The sequence below is a fragment of the Phyllobates terribilis genome, unplaced genomic scaffold (genome assembly GCF_046119375.1).
Source record: "Phyllobates terribilis strain yellow unplaced genomic scaffold, ASM4611937v1 Scaffold_3__8_contigs__length_932513732, whole genome shotgun sequence".
Taxonomy (NCBI): Eukaryota; Metazoa; Chordata; class Amphibia; order Anura; family Dendrobatidae; genus Phyllobates; species Phyllobates terribilis.
The window spans coordinates 619,666,728-619,680,390 of record NW_027362763.1 but is presented as its reverse complement, the minus strand read 5'-3'; the positions used below and the strand labels follow the sequence as shown (position 1 = coordinate 619,680,390).

At 62.5% G+C, this 13,663-nt stretch overlaps 1 protein-coding gene across 4 annotated transcripts in view; it reads left to right on the top strand.

Annotated features, from left to right (window-relative positions):
* Positions 1 to 932: 932 nt before the first annotated feature.
* TMEM181 (transmembrane protein 181) overlaps positions 933 to 13,663 on the top strand; it is a 393,500-nt gene continuing 380,769 nt past the window's right edge. The window contains exon 1 of one of the 4 annotated variants that reach the window (XM_073671506.1): positions 933 to 1,225. In XM_073671506.1, the coding sequence (XP_073527607.1) occupies positions 1,095 to 1,225 (131 nt within the window). In that variant the 5' untranslated portion in view covers positions 933 to 1,094. The remainder of the gene's footprint in view (positions 1,226 to 13,663) is intronic. The other 3 variants (XM_073671508.1, XM_073671509.1, XM_073671510.1) reach the window with 3 other exon arrangements.

Sequence of the window (13,663 nt, the reverse complement as noted above, 5' to 3'; positions counted from 1 at the left end):
ATGCCATTGTGGCAACTGGACTCCTGGAGTGCCACATATACAACTGGTATCTACCACTATACGGTCACTGTATGGTGGTAATATTGGTTTTAGTGGAGTGTTTTTTTTGTTAATTACCATATGGTGGTATTATTTGGTCATCATGTGGAGGTTATATGTGGTCATTGAGTGGTGAGAGTACTTTTCTTTATGCAGCTGTATTGTTGGTAGTTTTGGTGTTAGCATAGTGAATTGTGTTCAGTTACTCTGTGGTGGTATAGTTGCTCATACAATGCTGCAAATACTGATGTCTTGGCAGGAAAAATAAGAGCATTTGGGCCATTTTTTGCCCATTCATTGTAATTGGTGGAAAACACGGCAATAATGCGGAAAGCCTTGACATGCTGCTGATCTCAGACTGCTAGGAAGGAAAAGTGACTGTGCGCGAGTGGTCACATATCTCCATCACTTTGCTGGTGCTGGAAAATGCTGTGTGTGGTTTATGTCTACTACAAAAGCATCGCAAAAATGCAAAGTATGCTCATACCTTAACGCTGAGCCATTCCTAGATTTGGGAAGGGTGTTTTTAGGGAGGAGGAACATATATCTTTATGAATCTTAGCAGGGCCACAGGGGCCCACGCATCCAAGCAGAAAGCTGGTACTTGTGGAAGAGCCCAGATCCAAAATTGGCACTGGGCCCTTAGGATGCAAGTTAGGCCCCTGGGCCGACAGCTTTATGGTTACTAGCAAGGGGATGCCTAGAATGACATGCGTGCATTATGTAACAGCCCTGCAAACATTGCATCTATGGGCATTGTACTACCTGGCAGAGGGATCCTTTAGTTATACCGTAATGGCCGCAGAAGGGTCGGTGAGGTGCGCGAATCAGAGGCTGCTCATAACTGCGAGCCTGTACTACCTCTGTACCACGCACGGGGGCAGCACTGTCCCAAGATGACGCCTGCGGGCGGTCTCAGTGCAGTCAGCTCACCGGTACAGAGGGGGCTGCCGGAGCTCGGTGCACACTGGAGAGCGACACAGGAGGCCGCGCAGGCACAAGTCAATGGTTAGCGCTGCTGGGATCGATGGGCTGCGCCTGCGACATCTAGGAGGATGGATCCAGATTATGCCGCATTTGAAAGCTCGCTCTACACTGAATTCAAAGACTTCTGCAAGAAGATCACCGCTGCGTACAAGGATCTGAAGGAGGAGCTGACGCCGTACAAAGATGACCGCTACTACAGGTACTGGCCGGCAGTGTGCGACGGACCGCAGGGGGGAGGCAGCAGCAGCCCTGACCGCAGGGGGGAGACAGCAGCAGCAGCCCTGACCGCAGGGGGGAGACAGCAGCAGCAGCCCTGACCGCAGGGGGGAGACAGCAGCAGCATCAGCCCTGACCGCAGGGGGGAGACAGCAGCAGCAGCCCTGACCGCAGGGGGGAGACAGCAGCAGCATCAGCCCTGACCGCAGGGGGGAGACAGCAGCAGCACCAGCAGCCCTGACCGCAGGGGGGAGACAGCAGGAGCATCAGCCCTGACCGCAGGGGGGAGGCAGCATCAGCCCTGACCGCAGGGGGGAGGCAGCATCAGCCCTGACCGCAGGGGGGAGGCAGCATCAGCCCTGACGGCAGGGGGGAGGCAGCATCAGCCCTGACCGCAGGGGGGAGGCGTCAGCAGCAGCCCTGACAGCAGGGGGGAGACTGCAGCAGCATCAGCCCTGACCGCAGGGGGGAGGCAGCATCAGCCCTGACCACAGGGGGGAGGCAGCAGCAGCCCTGACCGCAGGGGGGAGACAGCAGCAGCCCTGACAGCAGGGGGGAGGCGTCAGCAGCAGCCCTGACAGCAGGGGGGAGGCGTCAGCAGCAGCCCTGACAGCAGGGGGGAGGCGTAAGCAGCAGCCCTGACAGCAGGGGGGAGACAGCAGCAGCATCAGCCCTGACCGCAGGGGGGAGGCGTCAGCAGCCCTGACCGCAGGGGGGAGACGTCAGCAGCAGCCCTGACCGCAGGGGGGAGGCGTCAGCAGCAGCCCTGACAGCAGGGGGGAGGCGTAAGCAGCAGCCCTGACAGCAGGGGGGAGACAGCAGCAGCATCAGCCCTGACCGCAGAGGGGAGGCGTCAGCAGCCCTGACCGCAGGGGGGAGACGTCAGCAGCAGCCCTGACCGCAGGGGGGAGGCGTCAGCAGCAGCCCTGACCGCAGGGGGGAGGCGTCAGCAGCAGCCCTGACCGCAGGGGGGAGGCGTCAGCAGCAGCCCTGACAGCAGGGGGGAGGCGTCAGCAGCCGCCCTGACAGCAGGGGGGAGACAGCAGCAGCATCAGCCCTGACCGCAGGGGGGAGACAGCAGCAGCAGCCCTGACAGCAGGGGGGAGGCGTCAGCAGCAGCCCTGACAGCAGGGGGGAGGCGTCAGCAGCAGCCCTGACAGCAGGGGGGAGGCGTCAGCAGCAGCCCTGACAGCAGGGGGGAGGCGTCAGCAGCCGCCCTGACAGCAGGGGGGAGACAGCAGCAGCATCAGCCCTGACCGCAGGGGGGAGACAGCAGCAGCAGCCCTGACAGCAGGGGGGAGGCGTCAGCAGCAGCCCTGACAGCAGGGGGGAGGCGTCAGCAGCAGCCCTGACAGCAGGGGGGAGGCGTCAGCAGCAGCCCTGACAGCAGGGGGGAGGCGTCAGCAGCAGCCCTGACAGCAGGGGGGAGGCGTCAGCAGCAGCCCTGACAGCAGGGGGGAGGCGTCAGCAGCAGCCCTGACAGCAGGGGGGAGGCGTCAGCAGCAGCCCTGACAGCAGGGGGGAGGCGTCAGCAGCAGCCCTGACAGCAGGGGGGAGGCGTCAGCAACAGCCCTGGCAGCAGGGGGGAGGCGTCAGCAGCAGCCCTGACCGCAGGGGGGGGGCGTCAGCAGCAGCCCTGACCGGAGGGGGGAGGCGTCAGCAGCAGCCCTGACCGCAGGGGGGAGGCGTCAGCCCTGACCGCAGGGAGACAGCAGCAGCATCAGCCCTGACCGCAGGGGGGAGACAGCAGCATCAGCCCTGACCGCAGTGGGGAGGCAGCATCAGCCCTGACCGCAGGGGGGAGGCAGCATCAGCCCTGACTGCAGGGGGGAGGCAGCATCAGCCCTGACCGCAGGGGGGAGGCGTCAGCAGCAGCCCTGACCGCAGGGGGAAGGCAGCATCAGCCCTGACCGCAGGGGGGAGGCAGCAGCAGCCCTGACAGCAGGGGGGAGGCGTCAGCAGCAGCCCTGACAGCAGGGGGGAGGCGTCAGCAGCAGCCCTGACAGCAGGGGGGAGGCGTCAGCAGCAGCCCTGACAGCAGGGGGGAGGCGTCAGCAGCAGCCCTGACAGCAGGGGGGAGGCGTCAGCAGCAGCCCTGACAGCAGGGGGGAGGCGTCAGCAGCAGCCCTGACAGCAGGGGGGAGGCGTCAGCAGCAGCCCTGACAGCAGGGGGGAGGCGTCAGCAGCAGCCCTGACAGCAAGGGGGAGGCGTCAGCAACAGCCCTGGCAGCAGGGGGGAGGCGTCAGCAGCAGCCCTGACCGCAGGGGGGGGGCGTCAGCAGCAGCCCTGACCGGAGGGGGGAGGCGTCAGCAGCAGCCCTGACCGCAGGGGGGAGGCGTCAGCCCTGACCGCAGGGAGACAGCAGCAGCATTAGCCCTGACCGCAGGGGGGAGACAGCAGCATCAGCCCTGACCGCAGTGGGGAGGCAGCATCAGCCCTGACCGCAGGGGGGAGGCAGCATCAGCCCTGACCGCAGGGGGGAGGCGTCAGCAGCAGCCCTGACCGCAGGGGGGAGGCGTCAGCAGCAGCCCTGACCGCAGGGGGGAGGCAGCATCAGCCCTGACCGCAGGGGGGAGGCAGCAGCAGCCCTGACCGCAGGGGGGAGACAGCAGCAGCCCTGACAGCAGGGGGGAGGCGTCAGCAGCAGCCCTGACAGCAGGGGGGAGGCGTCAGCAGCAGCCCTGACAGCAGGGGGGAGGCAGCAGCAGCCCTGACCGCAGGGGGGAGACAGCAGCAGCCCTGACAGCAGGGGGGAGGCGTCAGCAGCAGCCCTGACAGCAGGGGGGAGGCGTCAGCAGCAGCCCTGACAGCAGGGGGGAGACAGCAGCAGCATCAGCCCTGACCGCAGGGGGGAGACAGCAGCAGCATCAGCCCTGACCGCAGGGAGACAGCAGCAGCATCAGCCCTGACCGCAGGGGGGAGACAGCAGCAGCATCAGCCCTGACCGCAGGGGGGAGGCAGCATCAGCCCTGACCGCAGGGGGGAGGCATCAGCCCTGACCGCAGGGGGGAGGCAGCATCAGCCCTGACCGCAGGGGAGAGGCGTAAGCAGCAGCCCTGACAGCAGGGGGGAGACTGCAGCAGCATCAGCCCTGACCGCAGGGGGGAGACAGCAGCAGCAGCAGCCCTGACCGCAGGGGGGAGACAGCAGCAGCAGCCCTGACAGCAGGGGGGAGGCGTCAGCAGCAGCCCTGACAGCAGGGGGGAGGCGTCAGCAGCAGCCCTGACAGCAGGGGGGAGGCGTCAGCAGCAGCCCTGACAGCAGGGGGGAGGCGTCAGCAGCAGCCCTGACCGCAGGGGGGAGACAGCAGCAGCATCAGCCCTGACCGCAGGGGGGAGGCGTCAGCAGCAGCCCTGACAGAAGGGGGGAGGCGTCAGCCCTGACCGCAGGGGGGAGGCGTCAGCAGCCACCCTGACAGCAGGGAGGCGTCGGCGTCAGCCCTGACCGCAGGGGGGAGACAGCAGCAGCAGCCCTGACAGCAAGGGGGAGGCGTCAGCAGCCCTGACAGCAGGGGGGAGGCGCCAGCAGCAGCAGCCCTGACCGCAGGGGGGAGGCGTCAGCAGCAGCGCTGACAGCAGGGGGGAGGCGTCAGCCCTGACCGCAGGGGGGTGGTGTCAGCAGCAGCCCTGACAGCAGGGGGGAGGCATTAGCCGCAAGCCCTGACCGTAGAGGGGGGGGGGGCGTCAGCCCTGACCACAGGGGGGAGACAGCAGCAGCAGCCCTGACAGAAGGGGGGAGGCGTCAGCCGCAAGCCCTGACCGTAGAGGGGGGGGGGCGTCAGCCCTGACCGCAGGGGGGAGACAGCAGCAGCATCAGCCCTGACCGCAGGGGGGAGACAGCAGCAGCATCAGCCCTGACCGCAGGGGGGAGACAGCAGCAGCATCAGCCCTGACCGCAGGGGGGAGGCAGCATCTGCCCTGACCGCAGGGGGGAGGCAGCATCAGCCCTGACCGCAGGGGGGAGGCAGCATCAGCAGCCCTGACAGCAGGGGGGAGGTGTCAGCAACAGCCCTGACAGCAGGGGGGAGGCGTCAGCAGCAGCCCTGACCGCAGGGGGGGCGTCAGCAGCAGCCCTGTCAGCAGGGGGGAGACTGCAGCAGCATCAGCCCTGACCGCAGGGGGGAGGCAGTATCAGCCCTGACCACAGGGGGGAGGCAGCAGCAGCCCTGACCGCAGGGGGGAGACAGCAGCAGCAGCCCTGACAGCAGGGGGGAGGCGTCAGCAGCAGCCCTGACAGCAGGGGGGAGGCGTCAGCAGCAGCCCTGACAGCAGGGGGGAGGCGTCAGCAGCAGCCCTGACAGCAGGGGGGAGGCGTCAGCAGCAGCCCTGACAGCAGGGGGGAGACAGCAGCAGCATCAGCCCTGACCGCAGGGGGAAGGCGTCAGCAGCCCTGACCGCAGGGGGGAGGCGTCAGCAGCAGCCCTGACCGCAGGGGGGAGGCGTCAGCAGCAGCCCTGACAGCAGGGGGGAGGCGTCAGCCCTGACCGCAGGGGGGAGGCGTCAGCAGCAGCCCTGACAGCAGGGGGGAGGCGTCAGCCGCAAGCCCTGACCGTAGGGGGGGGGGGGGGGCGTCAGCCCTGACCGCAGGGGGGAGACAGCAGCAGCAGCCCTGACAGCAGGGGTGAGGCGTCAGCAGCAGCCCTGACAGCAGGGGGGAGGCAGCAGCAGCAGCCCTGACAGCAGGGGGAAGGCGTCAGCAACAGCCCTGACCGCAGGGGGGAGGCGTCAGCAGCAGCCCTGACCGCAGGGGGGGGGCGTCAGCAGCAGCCCTGACCGTAGGGGGGAGGCGTCAGCAGCAGCCCTGACCGCAGGGGGGAGGCATCAGCCCTGACCGCAGGGAGACAGCAGCAGCATCAGCCCTGACCGCAGGGGGGAGACTGCAGCAGCATCAGCCCTGACCGCAGGGGGGAGGCAGCATCAGCCCTGACCACAGGGGGAGGCAGCAGCAGCCCTGACCGCAGGGGGGAGACAGCAGCAGCAGCCCTGACAGCAGGGGGGAGGCGTCAGCAGCAGCCCTGACAGCAGGGGGGAGGCGTCAGCAGCAGCCCTGACAGCACGGGGGAGACAGCAGCAGCATCAGCCCTGACCGCAGGGGGGAGACAGCAGCAGCATCAGCCCTGACCCCAGGGAGACAGCAGCAGCATCAGCCCTGACCGCAGGGGGGAGACAGCAGCAGCATCAGCCCTGACCGCAGGGGGGAGGCGTCAGCAGCCCTGACCGCAGGGGGGAGGCGTCAGCAGCAGCCCTGACCGCAGGGGGGAGGCGCCAGCAGCAGCAGCCCTGACCGCAGGGGGGAGGCGTCAGCAGCAGCCCTGACAGCAGGGGGGAGGCGTCAGCCCTGACCGCAGGGGGGAGGTGTCAGCAGCAGCCCTGACAGCAGGGGGGAGGCATCAGCCGCAAGCCTTGACCGTAGAGGGGGGGGCATCAGCCCTGACCGCAGGGGGGAGACAGCAGCAGCAGCCCTGACAGCAGGGGGGAGGCGTCAGCAGCAGCAGCCCTGACAGCAGGGGGGAGGCGTCAGCAGCAGCTGCCCTGACAGCAAGGGGGAGGCGTCAGCAGCAGCCCTGACAGCAGGGGGGAGGCGTCAGCCCTGACCGCAGGGGGGAGGTATCAGCCGCAGCCCTGACCGCAGGGGGGAGGCGTCAGCAGCAGTCCTGACCGTAGGGGGGAGGCGTCAGCAGCAGCCCTGACTGCAGGGAGGAGGCGTCAGCCCTGACCGCAGGGAGGCGTCGCCGTCAGCCCTGACCGCAGGGGGGAGACAGCAGCAGCAGCAGCCCTGACCGCTGGGGGGAGGCGTCAGCAGCAGTCCTGACTTCAGGGGGGAGGCGTCAGCAGCAGCCCTGACCATAGGGGGGAGGCGTCAGCAGCAGCCCTGACCGCAGGGGGGAGGCGTCAGCAGCAGCCCTGACAGCAGGGGGGAGGCGTCAGCAGCAGCCCTGACAGCAGGGGGGAGGCGTCAGCCCTGACCGCAGGGGGGAGGCGTCAGCAGCAGCCCTGACCGCAGGAGGGAGACAGCAGCAGCCCTGACAGCAGGGGGGAGGCGTCAGCAGCAGCCCTGACCGCATGGGGGAGGTGTCAGCAGCAGCCCTGACAGCTGGGGGAAGGCGTCAGCCCTGACAGCTGGGGGGAGGCGTCAGCCCTGACAGCTGGGGGGAGGCGTCAGCCCTGACCGCAGGGGGGAGGCGTCAGCAGCAGCCCTGACCGCAGGGGGGGAGGCGTCAGCAGCATCAGCCCTGACCGCAGGCAGGGGGGAGACAGCAGCAGCAGCCCTGACAGCAGGGGGGAGGCGTCAGCAGCAGCCCTGACAGCAGGGGGAGGCGTCAGCATCAGCCCTGACAGCAGGGGGGAGACAGCAGCAGCATCAGCCCTGACCGCAGGGGGGAGGCGTAAGCAGCCCTGACCGCAGGGGGAAGGCGTCAGCAGCAGCCCTGACCGCAGGGGGAAGGCGTCAGCAGCAGCCCTGACCGCAGGGGGGGAGGCGTCAGCAGCATCAGCCCTGACCGCAGGGGGGAGACAGCAGCAGCATCATCAGCCCTGACCGCAGGGAGGCGTCGGCGTCAGCCCTGACCGCAGGGGACAGCAGCAGCAGCAGCAGCAGCCCTGACAGCAGGGGGGAGACAGCAGCAGCATCAGCCCTGACCGCAGGGGGGAGGCGTCAGCAGCAGCCCTGACCGCAGGGGGGAGGCGTCAGCAGCAGCCCTGACAGCAGGGGGGAGGCGTCAGCCCTGACCGCAGGGGGGAGGCGTCAGCAGCCGCCCTGACATCAATAAGGCGTCGGCGTCAGCCCTGACCGCAGGGGGGAGACAGCAGCAGCAGCCCTGACAGCAGGGGGGAGGCGTCAGCAGCCCTGACAGCAGGGGGGAGGCGCCAGCAGCAGCAGCCCTGACTGCAGGGGGGAGGCGTCAGCAGCAGCCCTGACAGCAGGGGGGAGGCGTCAGCCCTGACCGCAGGGGGGAGGTGTCAGCAGCAGCCCTGACAGCAGGGGGGAGGCATCAGCCGCAAGCCCTGACCGTAGAGGGGGGGGGGCGTCAGCCCTGACTGCAGGGGGGAGACAGCAGCAGCAGCCCTGACAGCAGGGGGGAGGCGTCAGCAGCAGCCCTGACAGCAGGGGGGAGGCGTCAGCAGCAGCTGCCCTGACAGCAAGGGGGAGGCGTCAGCAGCAGCCCTGACAGCAGGGGGGAGGCGTCAGCCGCAGCCCTGACCGCAGGGGGGAGGCGTCAGCAGCAGCCCTGACCGTAGGGGGGAGGCGTCAGCAGCAGCCCTGACCGCAGGGGGGAGGCGTCAGCCCTGACCGCAGGGAGGCGTCGCCGTCAGCCCTGACCGCAGGGGGGAGACAGCAGCAGCAGCAGCCCTGACCTCTGGGGGGAGGCGTCAGCAGCAGTCCTGACCGCAGGGGGGAGGCGTCAGCAGCAGCCCTGACCATAGGGGGGAGGCGTCAGCAGCAGCCCTGACCGCAGGGGGGAGGCGTCAGCAGCAGCCCTGACAGCAGGGGGGAGGCATCAGCCCTGACCGCAGGGGGGAGGCGTCAGCAGCAGCCCTGACCGCAGGAGGGAGACAGCAGCAGCCCTGACCGCAGGGGGGAGGCGTCAGCAGCAGCCCTGACCGCAGGGGGGAGGCGTCAGCAGCAGCCCTGACAGCTGGGGGGAGGCGTCAGCCCTGACCGCAGGGGGGATGCGTCAGCAGCAGCCCTGACCGCAGGGGGGGAGGCGTCAGCAGCATCAGCCCTGACCGCAGGGGGGAGACAGCAGCAGCATCAGCCCTGACCGCAGGGAGGCGTCGGCGTCAGCCCTGACCGCAGGGGACAGCAGCAGCAGCCCTGACCGCAGGGGGGAGGCGTCAGCAGCAGCCCTGACCGCAGGGGGGAGGCGTCAGCAGCAGCCCTGACAGCAGGGAGGCGTCGGCGTCAGCCCTGACTGCAGGGGGGAGACAGCAGCAGCAGCAGCCCTGACCATATGGGGGAGGCGTCAGCAGCAGCCCTGACCGCAGGGGGGAGGCGTCAGCAGCAGCCCTGACAGCTGGGGGGAGGCGTCAGCCCTGACCGCAGGGGGGAGGCGTCAGCAGCATCCCTGACCGCAGGGGGGAGGCATCAGCCGCAAGCCCTGACCGTAGAGGGGGGGGCGTCAGCCCTGACAGCAGGGGGGAGACAGCAGCAGCAGCCCTGAGAGCAGGGGGAGGCGTCAGTAGCAGCCCTGACAGCAGGGGGGAGGTGTCAGCAGCAGCTGCCCTGACAGCAAGGGGGAGGCGTCAGCAGCAGCCCTGACAGCAGGGGAGAGGCGTCAGCCCTGACCGCAGGGGGGAGGCGTCAGCAGCAGCCCTGACCATAGGGGGGAGGCGTCAGCAGCAGCCCTGACCGCAGGGGGGAGGCGTCAGCAGCAGCCCTGACAGCAGGGGGGAGGCGTCAGCCCTGACCGCAGGGGGGAGGCGTCAGCAGCAGCCCTGACCGCAGGGGGTAGACAGCAGCAGCAGCCCTGACCGCAGGGGGGAGGCATCAGCAGCAGCACTGACAGCAGGGGGGAGGCGTCAGCCCTGACCGCAGGGGGGAGGCGTCAGCAGGAGCCCTGACAGCAGGGGGGAGGCGTCAGCAGCATCCCTGACAGCAGGGGGGAGGCAGCAGCCCTGACCGCAGGGGGGAGGCGTCAGCAGCAGCCCTGACAGCAGGGGGGCAGCGTCAGCAGCAGCCCTGACCGCAGGGGGGAGGCAGCAGCAACAGCCCTAACCGCAGGGGGGGAGGCGTCCGCCCTGACCGCAGGGAGGCGTCAGCATCAGCCCTGACCGCAGGGAGGCGTCGGCGTCAGCCCTGACCGCAGGGAGGCGTCAGCATCAGCCCTGACCGCAGGGCGGCGTCAGCAGCAGCCCTGACCGCAGGGAGGCGTCAGTCCTGAGTGCATGTGTATTGCTCCGCCGCATGGTGAGGGCAGTGCATACGGTCACATCAGGCGGCATCAGCGCAGTAACTTGCTCCCTCATGTAGGGCATAGCAGTCGTCTTCCACAGGTTGCATATGATGAAATCTTGGGGCCATAGATCAGTGATGTCGTGCGCGGTTATTCTGCCTAGGGGTGGATTAGGAGTAGCCAGGGCCCCGGGCAGTTTAGAAAGTGTACCAGGTACCCGATGTATCACGTGACATGTCACATGATCCCCTTTGATAGATCATGTGAGCAACACTCGGATGTTATGATCATATCTATAGACAGAGAATGCCGATTTTTTTTTTTTTCCCATTATGTACAGCACAGTACATAACACAGTGCTATATATAATGGAGCAGGGGTGGGAGATTCATTTTCCTGAGGGGCCACATGAGAGACCGTGACTGTTGTGGAGGCCGAATCAATGGGCTGAAATGAATTCTGCTTAATATTAACAAAATAATAAAAAAAAATTGTATTAATTGTATGACTTAATATTGAGCAGAATTAAGTATGCTGACATCCCTCTATATACAGTATGAGCCTGCACATAGCTCCCTAGATACAGTATAAGCCCACACATAGCTCCCTAGATACAGTATAAGCCCAAACATAGCTCCCTATATACAGTATGAGCCTGCACATAGCTCCCTAGATACAGTATGAGCCCCTGCATAGCAATGTTCACACAGTATGAGCCCACACACAGCCCCCTACATATAGTATGAGCCCACACACTGCCACCTACATACAGTATGAGCTCCTACATAGCCCCTAGATACAGTATGAGCTCCTACATAGCCCCTAGATACAGTATGAGCAATTGCATAGCCTCCCAGATACAGTATGAGCCCACGCATAGCCCTCTATATACAGTATGAGCTCCCACATAGCCTCCTATATACAGAATGAGCCCCCACATAGCCTCCTATATACAGTATGAGCCCTACATAGCTCCCTAGATACAGTATTAGCCCCCATATAGACTCCAATATACAGTGTGAGCTCCCACATAGCCTCATATATACAGTATGAGCCCCGCATAGCTCTCGAGATACAGTATGAGCCCCAGCTTAGCCCCCTGCATACAGTATGAGCCCCCACATAGCCCTGTACATACAGTATGAGCCCCTACATAGCTACTTAGAAACAATATGAGCCCGAACATAGCTTCCTATATACAGTATGAGCCCGCACATAGCTCCCTATATACAGTTTGAGCCCTCATATAGCCTATGTACAATAAGAGTCTGCGCATAGCTTCCTATATACAATATGAACCTGCAAATAGCTCCCTATATACAGCATTAGCATACACATAGCTCCCTATATACAGTATGAGCCCGCACATAGCTCCCTATATACAGTTTGAGCCCTCATATAGCCTATGTACAATAAGAGCCTCCACATAGCTACCTATATACAATATGATGTAACCAAAAAAGAGCCAAAAATGGAGAAGTGAAACCAATATCCACAAAATATCGTGAAGGACACTGCTCACACTAATACAAAGACAAAGGAATACTATTAAGAATGAGACATATAATAATATTTTATTAAATAACAGACAATATTCCAGAATAAATAAATATAGAGAATATATATGATTATAGATGACTAAGGTGAAAGATACGATCGGGGGTGAGCAAAAGCAAACCCCAACAAAGAGAAAGGAGGACTCATACCCTCCTGCAGACAGCTATCCGTCTAATGTGTCCAAGTGCAAGTCTTGGGGCTCATGCCCAGATCTCAGACTACACAAGGACACAGAACAATACAATGACTAGGTTAAAGCAAATAAAGAGTGTGACCAATCTATATACAATATGAGCTCGCACACAGCTCGCTATATACAGTATGAGCCCGCACACAGCTCGCTATATACAGTATGAGCCCGCACATAGCTCCCTATATACAGTTTGAGCCCTCATATAGCCTATGTACAATAAGAGCCTGCACATAGCTACCTATATACAATATGAGCCCGCACACAGCTCGCTATATACAGTATGAGCCCGCACACAGCTCCCTATATACAGCATGAACTCCCACATAGCCTCCTATATACAGTATGAGCTCCGCATAGTTCCCGAGATACAGTATGAGCCCCAGCGTAGCCCTGTACATGCAGTATGAGCCCACACACTGCCACCTACATACAGTATGAGCCCCTACATAGCTACTTAGATAGAGTATGAGCCCACACACTGCCACCTACATACAGTATGAGCCTCTACATAGCTACTTAGATAGAGTATGAGCCCACACACTGCCACCTACATACAGTATGAGCCTCTACATAGCTACTTAGATACTATATGAGCCCGAATATAGCTTCCTATATACAGTATGAGCCCGCACATATCTCCTTATGTATAGTATGAGCCCGCACACAGCTCCCTATGTACAGTATGAGCCCCGCACACAGCTTCCTATATACAGTATGAGCCCCGCACACAGCTCCCCATATACAGTATGAGCCCCGCACACAGCTCCCCATATACAGTATGAGCCCCGCACACAGCTTCCCATATACAGTATGAGCCCCGCACACAGCTCCCTATATACAGTATGAGCCCCAGCGTAGCCCTGTACATGCAGTATGAGCCCACACACTGCCACCTACATACAGTATGAGCCTCTACATAGCTACTTAGATAGAGTATGAGCCCACACACTGCCACCTACATACAGTATGAGCCCACACACTGCCACCTACATACAGTATGAGCCTCTACATAGCTACTTAGATACTATATGAGCCCGAATATAGCTTCCTATATACAGTATGAGCCCGCACATATCTCCTTATGTATAGTATGAGCCCGCACACAGCTCCCTATGTACAGTATGAGCCCCGCACACAGCTTCCTATATACAGTATGAGCCCCGCACACAGCTCACCATATACAGTATGAGCCCCGCACACAGCTCCCCATATACAGTATGAGCCCCGCACACAGCTTCCCATATACAGTATGAGCCCCGCACACAGCTCCCTATATACAGTATGAGCCCGCACACAGCTCCCTATATACAGTATGAGCCCCGCACACAGCTCCCCATATACAGTATCAGCCCCACACACAGCTCCCCATATACAGTATGAGCCCCACACACAGCTCCCTATATACAGTATGAATATATAATCCGGCACTCATTCAGTAGTGTGAAGTATAATTTTTAATTGAATATTAACAGTTCCTTCAGAAATTCATAAGAAATGCAATCCATACACTGTAACGTTTCGGTCATCCAACTACGACCTTCATCAGACACTAATGTATAAACAGAAACAAATAATGCATAAACATAAGAAATACATAAGGTGAAAAATAGCAAAAAATACTTTGTCCAGGAACAGACAGGTAATAGAACATTTCATAGGAGCGTGTGAAGGATACTCTCTGTTGTAAACACGATGTGATGTAATAAGATAAATAAATGGAAAAGGGTCATATGGCGAACTGATCAAGCCTCATCAAAAGTCAGTATATCCAAACAGG